At 46.1% G+C, this 16146-nt stretch overlaps 1 protein-coding gene across 4 annotated transcripts in view; it reads right to left on the reverse strand.

Annotated features, from left to right (window-relative positions):
- The window catches only part of FRMD3 (FERM domain containing 3), a 130680-nt gene that overhangs the window by 22473 nt on the left and 92061 nt on the right, over nt 1-16146 (reverse strand). For all 4 annotated transcript variants that reach the window (XM_028748439.2, XM_028748438.2, XM_077936010.1 and 1 more), the window contains exons 7-8: nt 10802-10889; nt 9277-9365 (exon numbers count right to left, since the gene is read on the reverse strand). In XM_028748439.2, the coding sequence (XP_028604272.2) occupies nt 9277-9365; nt 10802-10889 (177 nt within the window). The remainder of the gene's footprint in view (nt 1-9276; nt 9366-10801; nt 10890-16146) is intronic.

Consider the following 16146-nt stretch of genomic DNA (forward strand, 5'->3'; position numbering starts at 1 on the left):
GCTCTTCCCACATCAGGATATTTTTAATTCTTGGGAGGTAGATAGTTGGAAAACGAGAAGTAATGTATTATTTGGAAACAGATGATGCACAGACAGGTATAATACCCTTAAAACATTAAATTATAGATCTCTTGTATTGGTTAAAGCTTTATACTTAAAAATGGGTAGAAGAGCATGCCTGTGTTGGGTTTGGTATTTTCAGTCCAAATATGGACAAGTCATCAGAAATTTCATGGACTTACTAATAAGCCTGACCTGCTGAGTTCACTGAGACTTAATCACAGGTACAATGGAAGCCTCATTAGTTAATTAAGTGTATATCCAGATTTCATTTGCTGTATATCCACATTTCAGACAGAAGATTGAAATCAACCAGAGACAAAGGAAAGTTACAGAATTTGCACCTAATTAATAAATTGCCCTGTTGCCCTTGTTTACAAACTTTCACACAAATGCATCGTATTTATTTGTACAAGTCATAACTAAGCTATATATTTTATTAGCAAACTTCAGCTTTAATAGCTCATGCTTCAGGACCCTTAAATGCATGGAATAAAGCATTAAAATAATAATATTAATTTTTAAAATATTATTTATACCCTGCCCAAACTGGCTGAGTTTCCCCAGCCACCCTGGGTGGCCTACAGTACACATAAAAACATATGCAATTAGTGCATTTTAACAAAGAAGGTGTGGTACAGTATATTTGAAACAGGGTTGAATCATTAGTGATGCAATCTTTTAGTTCCAAATGCTTCAATTTTCAATGAGGGTTCTATATACACATGCACAGAGGTAGCACGTGTAATTGCAGGCAAGGATTGCATTTGGATCAAAGTTGTGTCTAACTACAATATCGTTGGAAAAACCAGTTTGCAGTCATAAAAGTGAACCTGCCACCCTTTAGGGTTGCAGAGAGAGTGCAACCAGACTGATGTTGTGTTGCATTTGTTGCTGGATTCATGCTGTAGATCTGTCATGGGGTGCGACTGGTGGAGTACTGTATGTGTTATGATTTGGGTTGGCATTATTGGCAAGAATGTAGCTTTATATACACTCACACCAAAGAAGAAAAAGAAATATCTGGGGATGAACCAGGAGGCTAAGGAGCAATTGTGTAGGTTGTACAACCTGGATCTTATGCTACTTGCACTATCCCCTGGGTTGGAGGCTGCACTGCTACAGGACTGAGAGGCAGAAAGAGAAAACCTGTCAGTTTTGTGGGAGTGGCATTGTTGTTGTGGAGACTTTGATTATTATTGAGTTTTGGCCACTTTATAATTGTTATTATGGCTGATGTGTTATGTTGTTGTTGTTTAGTTGTTTAGTCGTGTCCGACTCTTCGTGACCCCATGGACCAGAGCATGCCAGGCACTCCTGTCTTCCACTGCCTCCCACAGTTTGGTCAAACCCATGCTGGTAACCTCGAAAACACTGTCCAACCATCTCATCCTCTGTCGTCCCCTTCTCCTTGTGCCCTCCATCTTTCCCAACATCAGGGTCTTTTCCAGGGAGTCTTCTCTTCTCATGAGGTGGGCAAAGTATTGGAGTCTCAGCTTCAGGATCTGTCCTTCCAATGTGTTATAAAACATTGAAATAAAGCCCTTGTAATGGTTGTGTATGTGGGTGAGAGTGTTTGATGAAAATGAGAGGTTGTGACAGCCATGATGTGAGTAGGATGTTTTTGAAAGCTAGATTATACACATTTTCTCTTTTTTAGAATGTATATTATTGTTAAATATATGTTAGATCTATTGACTTGGATTTTTTCTATTCTTAAACAGTTGAGCATATATTTACTGCATACTTGTGTACCAGGATGTATTTATTTTTTATGTAAACCACTTTGATTGTAAGTGGCCTATAAAACATTCAAATAAATAAAAGGAAATCACTGAAATATTGTTCAGAATACAACTTCCGTGTACTTCGGTCCTGTGTCGTGGCTACATTTGTACAGCAAGGTCACTTTCACAAGCAGAAATGAAGACGAAGCCACTTCAGTGCTTAATCTGAGACTGGATTTGCCAGGGCAGTAAATTGGAATCAGCTTCAAAAGCTAGTGTGATGGGATGATGAGCTGCTTGTGCGTAAAATGCAAGTCCCTCAGAGTTTGATCAGGTTTTCAAACCTCTGCCTGTGACGGAGCCCCTCCAGCATGGCTGCGTCAATCGCTAGCAGAATCCGAAAGTGGTTGCTTTCGGAATCGTTTCCAACATAAAAGCTCCTTAACGGAAACACGTCTCCTGGACTCTCGGCGTGACAGTTTCCGGCGAGGAGTGGGTGTCCCTATAGGAGGTCCTGAAACCTCCCCACTGTTTTCGCTGGAAGCGTCTCTGAGCCATCCCTCCGACTCACTTTCCCTTGGAGTTCCTGATCTCCCCCTACTGGTTCCCTCTTCAGCTGCTACGTCTCTCTCAACCTCCGTGAGCCTTTGCACCTCCTGTCTTTCCGATGGCAGTTCCCTGACATCCACCTCCCCTCCAGGGCCCCCTTCACCCCCTCCCGTCTCCTCCCCTACGGGCTGTGAGGAGGTAAAACCCCTGAAAGAACCTTCCTCATCATCCGAAGTTTCGAACACTTCCCTCCACTTGTTGCTGTCCCTGGTCTCTCGGTACTCCTCGTCATCGGAGTCCATTCCCTCTTCCAACTCCGACTCCGCGAATCCTTCCAGTTCCTCTTCCTCGTCGGTGGTGCCGAAATACTCCCTCCTAAACCTTGCTACCGGCTGTGGTTTCCTCGGGAATCTTTGGTGGAACGTTTCTGTTAAAACCTCGTCATTGACCTCCCCTGCAGTCACCCAGGTGTTTTCTGACTCCGGTTCCCCTTCCCACGCCACCAAATACTCCACCTGATTTCCCTTCCACCTAGAATCGAGGATTTCCGCTACATGATTGCTGCGTTCCCTTTCTTCCAAGGCTGGTCCCCTGGCGTGCTCCCCTTCACGTCCCCCCCTGTATGGTGACAGTAACGACCTGTGGAACACTGGGTGCAATTTCATGTGGTTGGGTAACCGGAGTTTGAAAGCCACTGGGTTGACCTGCTGAATGACCTCAAAGGGTCCCAATCTTTTGGGCCTTAATTTCTTACAACCCCCTTTGAACGGCAACCCTTGGGTTGACAGCCACACCTGATCCCCCACCCTTATGGTTTCACCTTCCCTTCTGTTCTTGTCTGCCTGCTTCTTATATTGTGCCTTGGCCCTTTCTAAGTTGAGCTGGAGCTGATGATGGATCGCTTCCATCTCTTCTACAAAATGTTCGGCCGCTGGAACGCTCCATCTCTCCCCTCCATCCCCTGGAAATGCCCTGGGGTGACACCCGTAATTAGCCAAAAAGGGGCTCATCCCTGTGGACACATTCTCCGCATTATTGTAGGCAAATTCTGCCAGCGCCAACTTTTCGACCCAATCGTTCTCTCTGTCATTGACATAACACCTCAGATATTGTTGGAGGATGCCATTTGCTCTTTCCGCCTGCCCGTTGGTTTCAGGGTGCCGGGCAGTCGAAAAATTGACTTCCACGTGTAGCAAGCTCATGAGCTTCCTCCAGAACCTGGAAGTAAATTGTTTGCCGCGGTCTGAGATCACCCTCAAGGGGGCTCCGTGCAACCTAAAGATGTGTTCTACAAACAACTTCGCTGTTTCTTCCGCTGTGACTGCATGTGAGCATGCTACAAAGTGGCACATCTTAGTTAACAGGTCTACTACTACCATGATGGCTGTTTTCCCCTTGGACTTCGGCAGATCTGTCATAAAATCTATTGATACCGCTTCCCAAGGCCGTTCTGGTGTGGGTAATGGTTCTAATAACCCTGCCGGCGCCCTTCTTTCCCCTTTGGCTCGCTGACATTGGTCACACCCTCTTACATACTCCTTTACATCTTCCCTCACCTTGGGCCACCAAAATTCCCTGGTAACCAACCACATGGTCTTGTGTTGCCCAAAATGTCCCGCCGTGGGGCTATCGTGCAACTGCTTGAGTACTCTCCCCCTCAATTCACCTTCTGGTATATACAGTGCCCCTTTGTAATACAATGCCCCATTTCTTTCCTCAAAACCTCCGGGTTTCTCGCCCTCCCCCCTGAGACCTCTGAGCTTATCCTGGGCATATTCATCATTTTCCGTTTCCTCTACCAGTTCTCGTTGCCCCACCAGCGCCGCCCCACACACCCAGCGGTCTTCAGGGATGACATGTCTCTCTTCGATTGCCCCCTCCCCCTCCAAATACTCTGGTTTGCGTGAGAGAGCGTCCGCCCTGACGTTTTCTGGTCCTGGCACATAACAAATTTCAAAGTGGAATTTGGAGAATTCCTGTGCCCATCTCACTTGTCGTTGGTTGAGCACTCGAGCTGTTCTCCAATACTCTAAATTCTTGTGGTCGGTGCACACTTGCACCTTGTGTTGTGCCCCAATTAATAAATGTCTCCACCTCCGGAACGCTTCGTGAATGGCGAGTAGTTCCCTGTCATACACCGTGTAGTTCCTCTCGGATTTATTCAGCTTCCTCGAGAAGAAGGCACACGGTCTCCACTCCGACGTATTCCTCCCCGGTTGAAGAAGTACCGCCCCAATTGCCCGGTCGGACGCATCGGTTTCCACTCTCATGGGCTTTCGTAAGTCCACATGCAGAAGTTGTTCTTCCGAGGCGAAAGCCCTTTTCAGTTCTTCAAAAGCTCGCTCCGCCTCCGCCGTCCAAACAAATTTCTTCTTGCTGCTGAGGCAGTCGGTGATGGGCGCCGTCAAGTGTGCAAAGTTCTTGATGAACTTCCGATAAAAGTTCCCAAACCCCAGGAATCTTTGCACATCCTTCTTGGTCTTCGGTGTCTTCCATTCCAGTACCGCTTGGACCTTGCCTGGATCCATGGCCAATCCCTTGTCTGACAAGCGGTACCCCAGGAATTCCACCTCCTTGGTATGAAACTGGCACTTCTCCAGTTTCACCCACAGCTGGTTGGCTTGCAGTCTGCCCAACACTTCTCGAACGTCCCTCACATGCTGCTCCTCATTCTCCGAATACACCAACACGTCGTCTAAAAAGGCCACACAATTCTTGTAGAGCAAAGGTCCCAGGACGTGGTTCATAAAAGCTTGAAAGCACGCCGAGCCCGCTTGTAGACCGAAGGGCATAACGAGGTATTCAAAGGCTCCCAGAGGGGTGAACATGGTGGTCTTCCATTCATCCCCCTTCCTTATGCGTATCAGATTGTACGCCCCCCGCAGGTCCAGTTTTGTAAAAATCTTCCCCTTCCTCACCCTGGTCAAAATGTCATCAATTCGGGGCATAGGAAAAGCCAGGGGTTCCGACACTGCATTCAGGGCCCTAAAGTCCACTACAAGTCTCGGCTTATCTGTGTTTTTTTTGTCCACAAAAAACACTGGGCTGCCCCCCACCGCTCTAGACTCTCTGATGAAACCTCGCTTCAGGTTTTTGTCAATGAACTCCCTCAACTCCTGCATCTCCCTGTCTGACATGGCGTACAGCTTGCCCACTGGGAGTTGGGCCCCAGGGAGTAGTTTGATTTGACAGTCAAAGGGTCTATGCGGCGGCAGTTTGTCTGCTTCCCTTTCGCTGAATACGTTGCTCAGATCTGCGTATTGCGGGGGCACCTTCCCTTTATCCATTACTTCCATCCCGGCTAGGGTGACTCTGGCTCCTCCCGGAACCTTCCCCTGCTTGCAGTGTTCTAGGCAATGCGCTGACCCAAAGGAGACCACCCTCTGATGCCAGCCCACTAGCGGATCGTGTAGCGCCAGCCAGCTCATCCCCAAAATGATGGGAGCTCCTCCCAAGGTGGCCACATTAAACGCTATCCGTTCGGTGTGCCTTGCCACCCTCATTATCATCGGGACAGTCTGTTGGCTCACTTCTCCTCCCAACAGCTCTCTGCCGTCAATCGTGGTCACCTGCAAGGGGTTACTTAAAGGGATGGTCTGTATCTGGTGCTCAGCTGCAAACTCCTTACTCATGAAATTACAGGAGCTGCCTGAATCCAAAAGCGCCTTGATCTGTAGTGGGTGTCCGTTTGGCAGCTCTAGCAACACCTCTATCACTAAAGCAGGTCTGGGACGTTCTGGCGTGGGCACTTTCACTGCTCTTTGGCCTGGCTGCTGTGCCCCGACGGTGGCAGCCAGGCGTTGGCTTTTACTTGCTCCTTGCTTTCCTCCTCCTTTTCCCCAACAGCTCCTGCCATCCCTTGCCATTCCTTTCTTTGTGGGCAGACTCTGGCAAAGTGCCCTGGCTGTTGGCAGAGATAACATTTCTTGGCGCTCTTTCCCTCCTTCTTCCGCCCTTCACTGGGATTTGAAACTGCGCGCGCCCGCGCTGTTCCAACTTCCATCGGCTCTGCTGGCGGGAAAGGTGGCTCTGGAATGTCTGGAATGCGGAAATCCCTCCAACGTTCTCCTTTCCCTTCCCGCCTTTCCAAAGCCCTCGCTTCCTGGCGCGCTCCTATGGCCAGCGCGGATTTGGTCAGCTGATCCATAGACTCCGCCCTGGGCCCCCGGGAAAGTTCATCTTTAACGGCCGAAGAAAGCCCCTCTTCGAAAAGCATCTGGATGGGTTCCGCCGATAGGTCCCACCCCAATTTATGAATCAACATAGTAAACTCAGTCCAGTACTCACGGACAGATCGGCTCCCCTGTTTGCAAGCCATTAACTGCCTTCGCACCACTCCCTGCTCAATGTCGCTGGAAAACATCAGGTCCATGGCACGAAAAAACTTCCTCGTGTCCTTTAGGATCTCATTATTCACTGCCATCAGGGGTCTAACCCAGTCCTTCGCCCCCGATTCGAGATGGCCAATTACAAAAGCCACTCGCGATTCCTCGTCGGGGAAGTCATCAAACTGCAGGTTGAGAGCGTATTGCATCTCTGTTCTAAAGGCATGATAGTTTCTGGGATCCCCCCCGAATTTCTGCACCAATCCTGGCACCTTTCTGGCGAGCGGGGTGGTTTTCTCCTTTCCCTTCTCTGCATCCTGAGCCCTCCTCTCCTCAAGCCTCGCCGTTTGCATGGCAAGCTGGATTTCCAACGCCCTGTACCTTTCTTCCAGGCTTGGACCCCCTCCAGCTGCTCCTGCTCCTCCGGTTCCGGCTGGGTCGCTCATGATGCCTCTCCCTGCACAAGCTGGCTTTCGGTGACTTTCGGATTGCTGTGATGGGATGATGAGCTGCTTGTGCGTAAAATGCAAGTCCCTCAGAGTTTGATCAGGTTTTCAAACCTCTGCCTGTGACGGAGCCCCTCCAGCATGGCTGCGTCAATCGCTAGCAGAATCCGAAAGTGGTTGCTTTCGGAATCGTTTCCAACATAAAAGCTCCTTAACGGAAACACGTCTCCTGGACTCTCGGCGTGACAGTTTCCGGCGAGGAGTGGGTGTCCCTATAGGAGGTCCTGAAACCTCCCCACTGTTTTCGCTGGAAGCGTCTCTGAGCCATCCCTCCGACTCACTTTCCCTTGGAGTTCCTGATCTCCCCCTACTGGTTCCCTCTTCAGCTGCTACGTCTCTCTCAACCTCCGTGAGCCTTTGCACCTCCTGTCTTTCCGATGGCAGTTCCCTGACATCCAGCATAATGTTACACTCAATCTAGTATGAGTCTTGGGCATGTTCTTCCCTCTCTATGGGTAAGGAGTAATGCCTGATCCATATTTGAGTCACATTTTTAAAATAAAGGATTTCCTTGTTGTAGAGAAACCCATTCTTTCTGGGGATGAGTCTGGAAGTCAGGGAGAAATTATGTTTGTATATATAGTACTACTTCTCAGTGTAAGAGATATGAAAGATCTTAAGACATGTTGATACCTAAAAGTAATGCTTTAACAAACCCTGAATCTCACCTGATACATCAGGCATGTCCAGCTCCCAAGAGACTGCAATCTACTCCCACTGTAAAAAAACTGGCAGTGATCTACATATTGGACTGACCAAAGTTGTTGACCTTTTTTGGAGGAGAATTCACCAAAGTTCTTGAGGGTTTTTTTTTTTTGGGGGGGGGGACGATCAATCAGGATCACGCGATCAACAAGGATCAAGCAGGGACGCCCCGCGATCGACTGGTAGAGCACAATCGACTGGTTTGACATGACTGCTATACATGCATGAAGTTTGGAGATGTAAGTGCTTCTCTGAATGTATGGAAAGTGTCCATTTCTTTTTGCTTAGCTCCCACAACGTGGATGACCTCCTTCTATCTCACCTGGTGCTGAGTTTTGGGAAGGCTCTGGCAGGGTCCTAGAGAACTCCCACCTCCTTCCCAAAGCTGGGAAAGTGCTGACTAGGCTTTGGGAAGGAGGCCAGAGGACTCTAGCACCCAGTCAGAGCCCTCACACCTCCTTCCCAAAGCCCATCGCCTCACTGGCTGGCTTTGGGAAGGCAGGGTGAAAGTCAAATGTTGCCAAGAGCCACCAAAAACTGGCTCTTGGGCTGCACATTGGACCACCTTGATCCAGACTTTCCCTACCATCAGCTGTCTTGACTTCACAAGGGTGAATGGACATGGTGGTTGGTAGCAATCTAAATCTAAATCATCTAAATCTAAACCTAAATCTAAATCTAAATCTAAATACAATATACTCACATAAAGGTAAAGGTAAAGGGACCCCTGACCATTAGGTCCAGTCGTGGCCAACTCTGGGGTTGTGGCGCTCATCTCGCTTTATTGGCCGAGGGAGCCGGCATACAGCTTCCGGGTCATGTGGCCAGCATGACTAAGCCGCTTCTGGCAAACCAGAGCAGCGCATGGAAACGCCATTTACCTTCCCGCTGGAGCGGTACCTATTTATCTACTTGCACTTTGATGTTCTTTCAAACTGCTAGGCTGGCAGGAGCAGGGACCGGGCAACGGGAGCTCACCCCGTTGCGGGGATTTGAACCGCCGACCTTCTGATCGGCAAATCCTAGGCTCTGTGCTTTAGACCACAGCGTCACCCACGTCCCAAAAATCTGGACTTTACTCATACATGAATCACAGTCTCTCAAACATCTAGATGAGGAAGTATGGCTTAGAAAGCAGGAGACATGGTCTCCAGGAAGGTTCAAGCACATCACCTTTCTTTTTATCAATTCACCACTGGAAGTTTCTCTACCACACAATCCCTGGACCCCCATCAGCTAAACTGAAACGCATGTTTTAAATGTGGACTGATAATCCTGTTTCAGGATTAATGAATATATATATATATAAATAGCAAGACTTTCCAACATAAGTTTTTGGAAGGGAAGAAACCAAGACATGTTATAACATTAAAAATCATATTCAGTTAACCATTTTCAGCTCACCATTTTAGCAAATGTATCCTTTTATTTCCCTGGAAAACAACAAAACCTGTGGCTGTGAATCCTAAAAATGTTGTGGTCCCTGTTGAATCCTTGAAAGGGAAAAAAGATAAAACAAATTAGAAACTGTAGGGGGGGTGTTCAAACATGCAGAAAATTCAATATTTGGCTACATATATTTCCTCATATTGTAGAAGATCCTATGAATTTGCTTTTAAGCTGGTGTTCCAGCTGTTTAAGAAAGCCAGCTTGTCGCATTTGCCAGAATATAATCAGGTTTAGCGGGCAGCGCAGGAGGATTAACATAATGGTCATATATAATTGTTAGCATAAAAATGTAATGTAAGTACATTTATATGATAGTCTCTCTTGCTAAGTTTTGTAGTTTATACCAGTGCAAGACACTTTTGTAGCAATGGAGAGACACATAATAGTGAAGCATGTTTCAAATTTTACAGAGGCACTACACTATTATGCCAAAATAACGGAGTGATTTCTCCCCTCTGTTCAAACCCAAGCATGGGTGTAGCCAGAATTTATGTTAGGGGGGCAGGATATATGTTGGGGGTCAGAACTGAGCTATCTATGTTGTGATTGGTCAGTTAGTTTTTTTATTTCTTTACTTGATGCGGGGGGCAACTGCCCTGCTGCCCCCTCTTCGCTACGCCCATGACCCCAAGGTAGTACTGTACTATATTCCTAATCAGCTCCACTTGGTCTATTCAGGAACCGGTTTTTGAAACTTTCCTGTCATTTTCCATGTTGGCATCCAGCTTACATTAGTTTGGACTCCAACTGAGGTGTGTTTTAGATGCACTGCTTGCTGCTATTAAGTGATGCATTCTTCACTTATCTGAGGGTCATCTCAGTTGTTGTATGCTGATGTCATTTCACTCAGTCATATATTGGCCCAGAATGCTGATTTGCTGATTCTGGCTTTTGAATGAGTGATAGGTCTTCTGATTAGGTAAAGGTAAAGGGGCCCCTGACCGTTAGGTCCAGTCGTGGCCGACCCTGGGGTTGTGGCGCTCATCTCGTTTTACTGGCCAAGGGAGCTGGCGTACCAACAATGAAAGAGTTTATGCAGATCCAAACAGGATAACTTTGCTAAGCAAGTCAGTCTCTTAAACTTAAGCCAAGAAAAAGGATTCTCTATAAGATTGAATATCAGGACTTTGAGATTAGACCACTGAAGAAGCCCGGAAAACTATCTTGGGAGTGTGCTACCTGCAAGCCCCAGTTAAAGGGCTCCATCGGGGGCGAACAGCGGCCTTTGGGTAGTTCGCAAGTCTTTGTGGCTTTGTTTAATGTTTTGTATTTTTCTCAGAAGGTTGATAAAGTATGTATAATTATTGTTCTGTATATATTAATCGCCAGCGTGTTGCATGAGTCGCACTACTTCTATCAGAAGCACAGGTTGCATTTTTCTAGCAGTGCATATTTAATGGCATAAATAGGGGAGGGATTGAACAGGCACTAAATATGGAAAATACTAACTGTGCTTAAAAAATTAAAATAAATACATTACCTTGCAAGGGTGGGGATCAACACCATAGGTTTCTAAAGAATGTGCTTTCAATAATAAATTAAACTCAGCAACAGCTGGACTCTGACCCCTAAAAAAAAGCATAATGGAAAAAAAATTAAAATACAAAAAAATTCTGCCAAAGGTATCTATCATGCGAGGGGAAATAGGAGATCTTTCATATGATTCTGTTTGTACTCTCTCACAGCACCTAATCCCTTTGGATTAAGCCTAGATGCTCTTGACATATTCTCAGGACTCCAGTGAGCTGTGCAGTTAATCAGGGGCTATCAAGTATCTTTCAAATATTTGCTCTCTTCTGGTGCACATGGGACAGTTGGAGCTTAGTGAGAAATAAGCTGCAGTCTTGGTTTCCAATGACCTATTTCCTAAATTCATTTTAAAGAAGCACTCCTATTAAGATGTGTTTCTTTCCTACTCTGGAAATAAACAAGCAAATAAACAAGGGTATTTTGGTCATGGCTGCCTCTCCAGGCCGAGACTTGAATCTGTCAGCATTCTTGTGGAACACTCCACTTTACGATGCGTGCATCCAAATCACGAACGTGACCCAAATGGTAAACCATGTCATGCATACCTGCACAGTAGTGTGTTTTTCCAAATAGCAAGGATTGACATACATACTTCAGATAAATCTACTGCACAGAGTGTCTGCATAAATGCTTTGTGGCAGTGTGAATATTATCAAAAGCCGTTAGCATTAGCCACAATTAAGGCTATGCTGTGCAGTAATCCATGCACAGAGAGCAGAGGCGTTGGTAACCTCCAGCCTCCTGACAAACCCACTGGGAAGGAATCACCTAATATGCCCCATCAGCGGAAGTCCTGCACCATCTTCCCCCTGCCCCATCTTTTCCTCCCATGCCCTGAGTGTGTGGGGGTGGGGTGGGATCGTGGGGAGGGGCGGGAGGGGATCATTCCACCTGGGAAGCTCCCCTCCACATGCCATGTGACCCAGCTGTGTGGCAAGATCAATAAAATTAATGGTAGGAATGAGTTTGATCCCGCATAACTGGTTGGGCCCCCTCATCTCTGGTTTCCTTTACTGCGCCACCTTCATCTTTTTGCCCTGGGGCAGGTGGAAGTGAATCTGTGAGATGGAAGTTTTCTCCTTTATTTTGCTTTCAGCGACCGAATGGTCATCATAATTGATTTGATCACTTCAGATGCTACTTCTCGGTACACACTTGCACAGCCGTGCTTAATTTCAAAGTTATTTTTCTTTTTGCTCTTCTTCTCCCTGGGACAGAGTGACCTCTTTATGGATTTGCATTGCGGAATAGGATATGGGGGAAAGCATGGGTCCTTCTCCTTCCATGCTAAGCTAGCCAAAGTAAGCAAAAAAACTACTTTTTCAATGTGTGAGATATTCAACCCCATCTGCTTCCCACCTACAGATTAACTGAATTGTAAATCAGAACAAAGTTAAGTCTTCCCAATTCCCATCAGCCTCAGTCGGCAGGCCCAACAGTCAGGGATGATGAGAGCTGTTGTCCACCAACATCTGGAGGGAACCATACAGATCACTCCTGGCTTTGCAGAATGATTCACCAATATGCAGCATTTGTGCAGAGTTCTGCTGCAGAGCAACTGCAGGCAGTTGGACCCAGACTTACAAAGCACGGATCCGCATGGATCCTCGGGATTTTTGCATTGGGTCACCCCAAATTCACCACCAGATCACATAGCATTTCCATGGCTACAGCCTGCACCAAAAAAACCACGCATCCACTGTTTCGTGGGGCCGCAATGGTGCAAAAATGTGGTTACAAAGCACAGATCCACATGGATTCTCAGGATTTTTGTGTTGGGCTACCCCAAACTCACTGTCAAATCACATGTCTGTGACCACAGCATGAACCACAAAAATCATACATCCACTGTTTCGTTCAGAATATTTTTTTTCTTGTTTTCCTCCTCTAAAAACTAGGTGCGTCTTATTGAGTGAAAAATATGGCAATTGCAGGATCTGCAACTGAGAAAAAAATTGTGCCCCCAAACTAAGGAATGTCCTCTGAACCTCTGGAGAGTCACTGCCAGTCAGAATGATCTATATGTCTTAATAGAACGTATTTATATAGTATTAATGTTAAACTGTTTTTAATAATAGCTTTTTTTCTATGTTTGTAGCTGCTTCTCTTTTATCTGTAATCCCCCTGAGTCCCTGTCAGGGAAAAAGGGTGGGATATAAATACTACTACTAGACTAGTTGAGCCAATGGTCTAACTCAATATTAAGTAGCAGTCAAATATAGAATAATCAGTTTAACAGTAGTAGATAGAATTTATGTTATGCATTTGCACTGTTTTAAAGTAGTAATGCCTCCCAGATTTGGAAATGGAATGGGTAGAAAGCCAAGAAAATGAAAATATATTAGTAATTATCAATTTTGGATTTAGAACAACTAAAACATTTTAACCAAGGCAAACTGTAAAGAAATTGGCCACTTCACAAGCAATGTCACATGTTCATGTCACAAATGAGAAAAGGAGTGAGGACAGTAATAGACAAAGACATTAAATACAGGAAGGAGTCATTTCTGAAATTCTTAGAGTGAAAAATACAAATCTGCTTTTGTACCAGGGAGGGCTGCACAAACAATGTGGATGAAAGAGAAGAAAAGTACCTAAATCTGCAAAATCCACTGACTATCAAGACAAAAAAAACCCAAACCCCATCCAATTCAAAAAAATGCAGTAAAACATAAAACTGAATGCAGGGAAAGAATTCTGATGCTGGTCTACAACACGCAGTGCTTTTTTCTATGGGTACTCAAGGGCAGCACGTTAAATTGGGCTATTAGATTTTATTCTTGTCAAACTAAGCAAAACAAAAACCAACAAAAGCACCTAGTAGACTAATTGATTTCCATCTAATAGCCCAATTGAACAAGCTACCTCATTAAAGCACTGACTTATGGGATCAGTCATGCAGATGCCTGTCCTGGTGTGTGTGTGGGGGGGTGTTAATTTACTCACATGCGCGGAACCTAAATCCAGTAAAATTACTCTTTCAGTGGGACTCATAGCATACCTTCCAACATCCCTTAGATGAAAATAGGGGCATATCTCACTCCCCACCCAACTGACCCTCCGCAAACCTCCTCAAGGTTAGACATGGGCGCACAAAGCATTTTATTTTTTTTACAAGACTCTGCTCTGCTCTCGCTTTCTTCGCATCCAGGGTGGCCCTGCTCTCTGCCTGCACCTCTGAGATGGTGCGTCCCACAAGGCTGGGCTCGGCAGCGACAGCCTCTCCTCCTCTTCACCTGCTCCGTGCAGCCGCTACAAGTTGCCCAAGCTCAGCGGCGGTGGCACTGGCAGGGAGAAATGGGCACATTCTAGGATCAAATCAGAAGCTGGGATGGGTTTTGTAATTCTAAGACTGTCCCCAGAAAATAGGGACCCTTGGAGGGCATTTCATGGATATTGTGGCAATAGAGCACTTTTCCTGCTCTCTTTGAAGTATCATTGCACAATACTACAGTGAACTTTGGGTGACCCCGTGGCGATCACACAGGGTCCCCGGACGTTTCACCGTCTATTGATCCCTGTGCCACCACTTTATTTCTCGCTGCCACCACCCAGGCCCTACCTGGTACAATACTGGGTCCAATCAGGGTTAAACTGGAACATAAAGTTCTGTTTATTTATTGCAGTTTAACAAGCGTGTGGTTTCATAAACGGTATCGGTCCATTACAATCATGGGGTGCCTATCCAGACCTATAACTTCCGCTACCTGCTCTCACTCACTAAACCACCTCTCAGATATTTACTTGTCTTCCTAGCTCCTAACTGTTCCTAACTCAACTTATTTGGCTACACTAACTCAACCTGCCCACAGACTCTATCCCAATTCACTCCCACTCCAACCAACCACCCAACTCCCAACGAACTCTTCCTCTCCGCCCCTCCCAGAGCTGGTTTTATAGTCCCTCTGACTCCACCCCCCTGGGTTCTGATTGGGTAACCTGTTTAACTATTTCACCTCCAGCACTACCATATGTTAACGTCACAGACCCCTTCAAGACAGCTCAACATCTAAAGGTAGTTTTAAAGGCCCAAAGATGGAAACAGCTAAACAGCCTTGCACTATTGTTGCTGGAAGCAAAGGAATTTGCAGGTAAGTCTGGAAGAGCAGAATGCCTTTGCCCACTTAATAATGATGATGATGATGATGATGATGATGATGATGATGATAATAATAATAATAATAATAATAATAATTTTTAATTTATACCCTGCCCTCCCCAGCCAGGGCCGGGCTCAGGGAGGCTAACACTGAATATAAATTACAATAAAATGTAATAGGAAAAAAGAAAAAAGAAAAAAACAGTTAATTAAAATACGGCTTAAAATACAGTTTAAAATGCAGCCTCATTTTAGTAGTTGCCCATAAATCAAGACCATAAAAGGATGAAACATCAGATATTCACCCGAGCCAGCTATCCATGCTGGTCCTACATGGGCCAGCAAAAAAGCCAAGGGAAAATTTATATACCAAATCCCATATAAGGGGTCAGAGTGAGTCCAAGCCGAAGGCCAGGCGGAACAACTCCATCTTGCAGGTCCTGTGGAAAGACGTCAAATCCCGCAGGGCCCTAGTCTCTTGGGACAGAGCGTTCCACCAAGTCGGGGACAGTGCTGAAAAGGCCCTGGCCCTAGTTGGGTCCAAGCTAACCTCCTTGAGGCTCGGGACCTCCAAAGTGTTGTTATTTATAGACCTTACGGTCTTCCGCGGGGCATACCAGGAGAGGCGGTCCCATAGGTCCTTGCAGGGCTTAAGGCATAATTTTACTTATTACAGTGTCAAGTAGTTATGGCACTGAAACATCTATTGTCTGTGCATCTCCTTTGTACCAGCTTGATGCCAGCAGCATGATTTGCCATCAGCATGTGGGCTACATGTGTTTTGGGAGCCAACTTGTGTAGCAAGAGCAACATGGCACAGTAGGTGATGGAACTACTATAAGAAGGTGCCACCACAGAGACACACAAACAGCCATGAGAAATATCCCCCAGCCCCTCATTTCTAGGGGAATATCCCTAGGAAACCATTCAAGTAACGTGAAAAGGACAGAAAGTTATTATCTTGTCAGCGTGCGTCATTGTTAAGCCAGACCTTGATTCAAATGATTTCAAACTAAAGCTAGATTTAATATCATGCTTGCTTATAGCTCCACTGAGGGGATTTCAAGTCCAAAAGCTAGATTTAATATCATGCTTGCTTATAGCTCCACTGAGGGGCCAGCGGCTGAGCAATGATCTTAAGTGTGTCATAATAGTGTGAGAGGGGAAATTCTGTACAGTCTTTGCTGACGGGTTTG

This window comes from Podarcis muralis, chromosome 11 (genome assembly GCF_964188315.1).
Source record: "Podarcis muralis chromosome 11, rPodMur119.hap1.1, whole genome shotgun sequence".
Classification (NCBI taxonomy): domain Eukaryota; kingdom Metazoa; phylum Chordata; class Lepidosauria; order Squamata; family Lacertidae; genus Podarcis; species Podarcis muralis.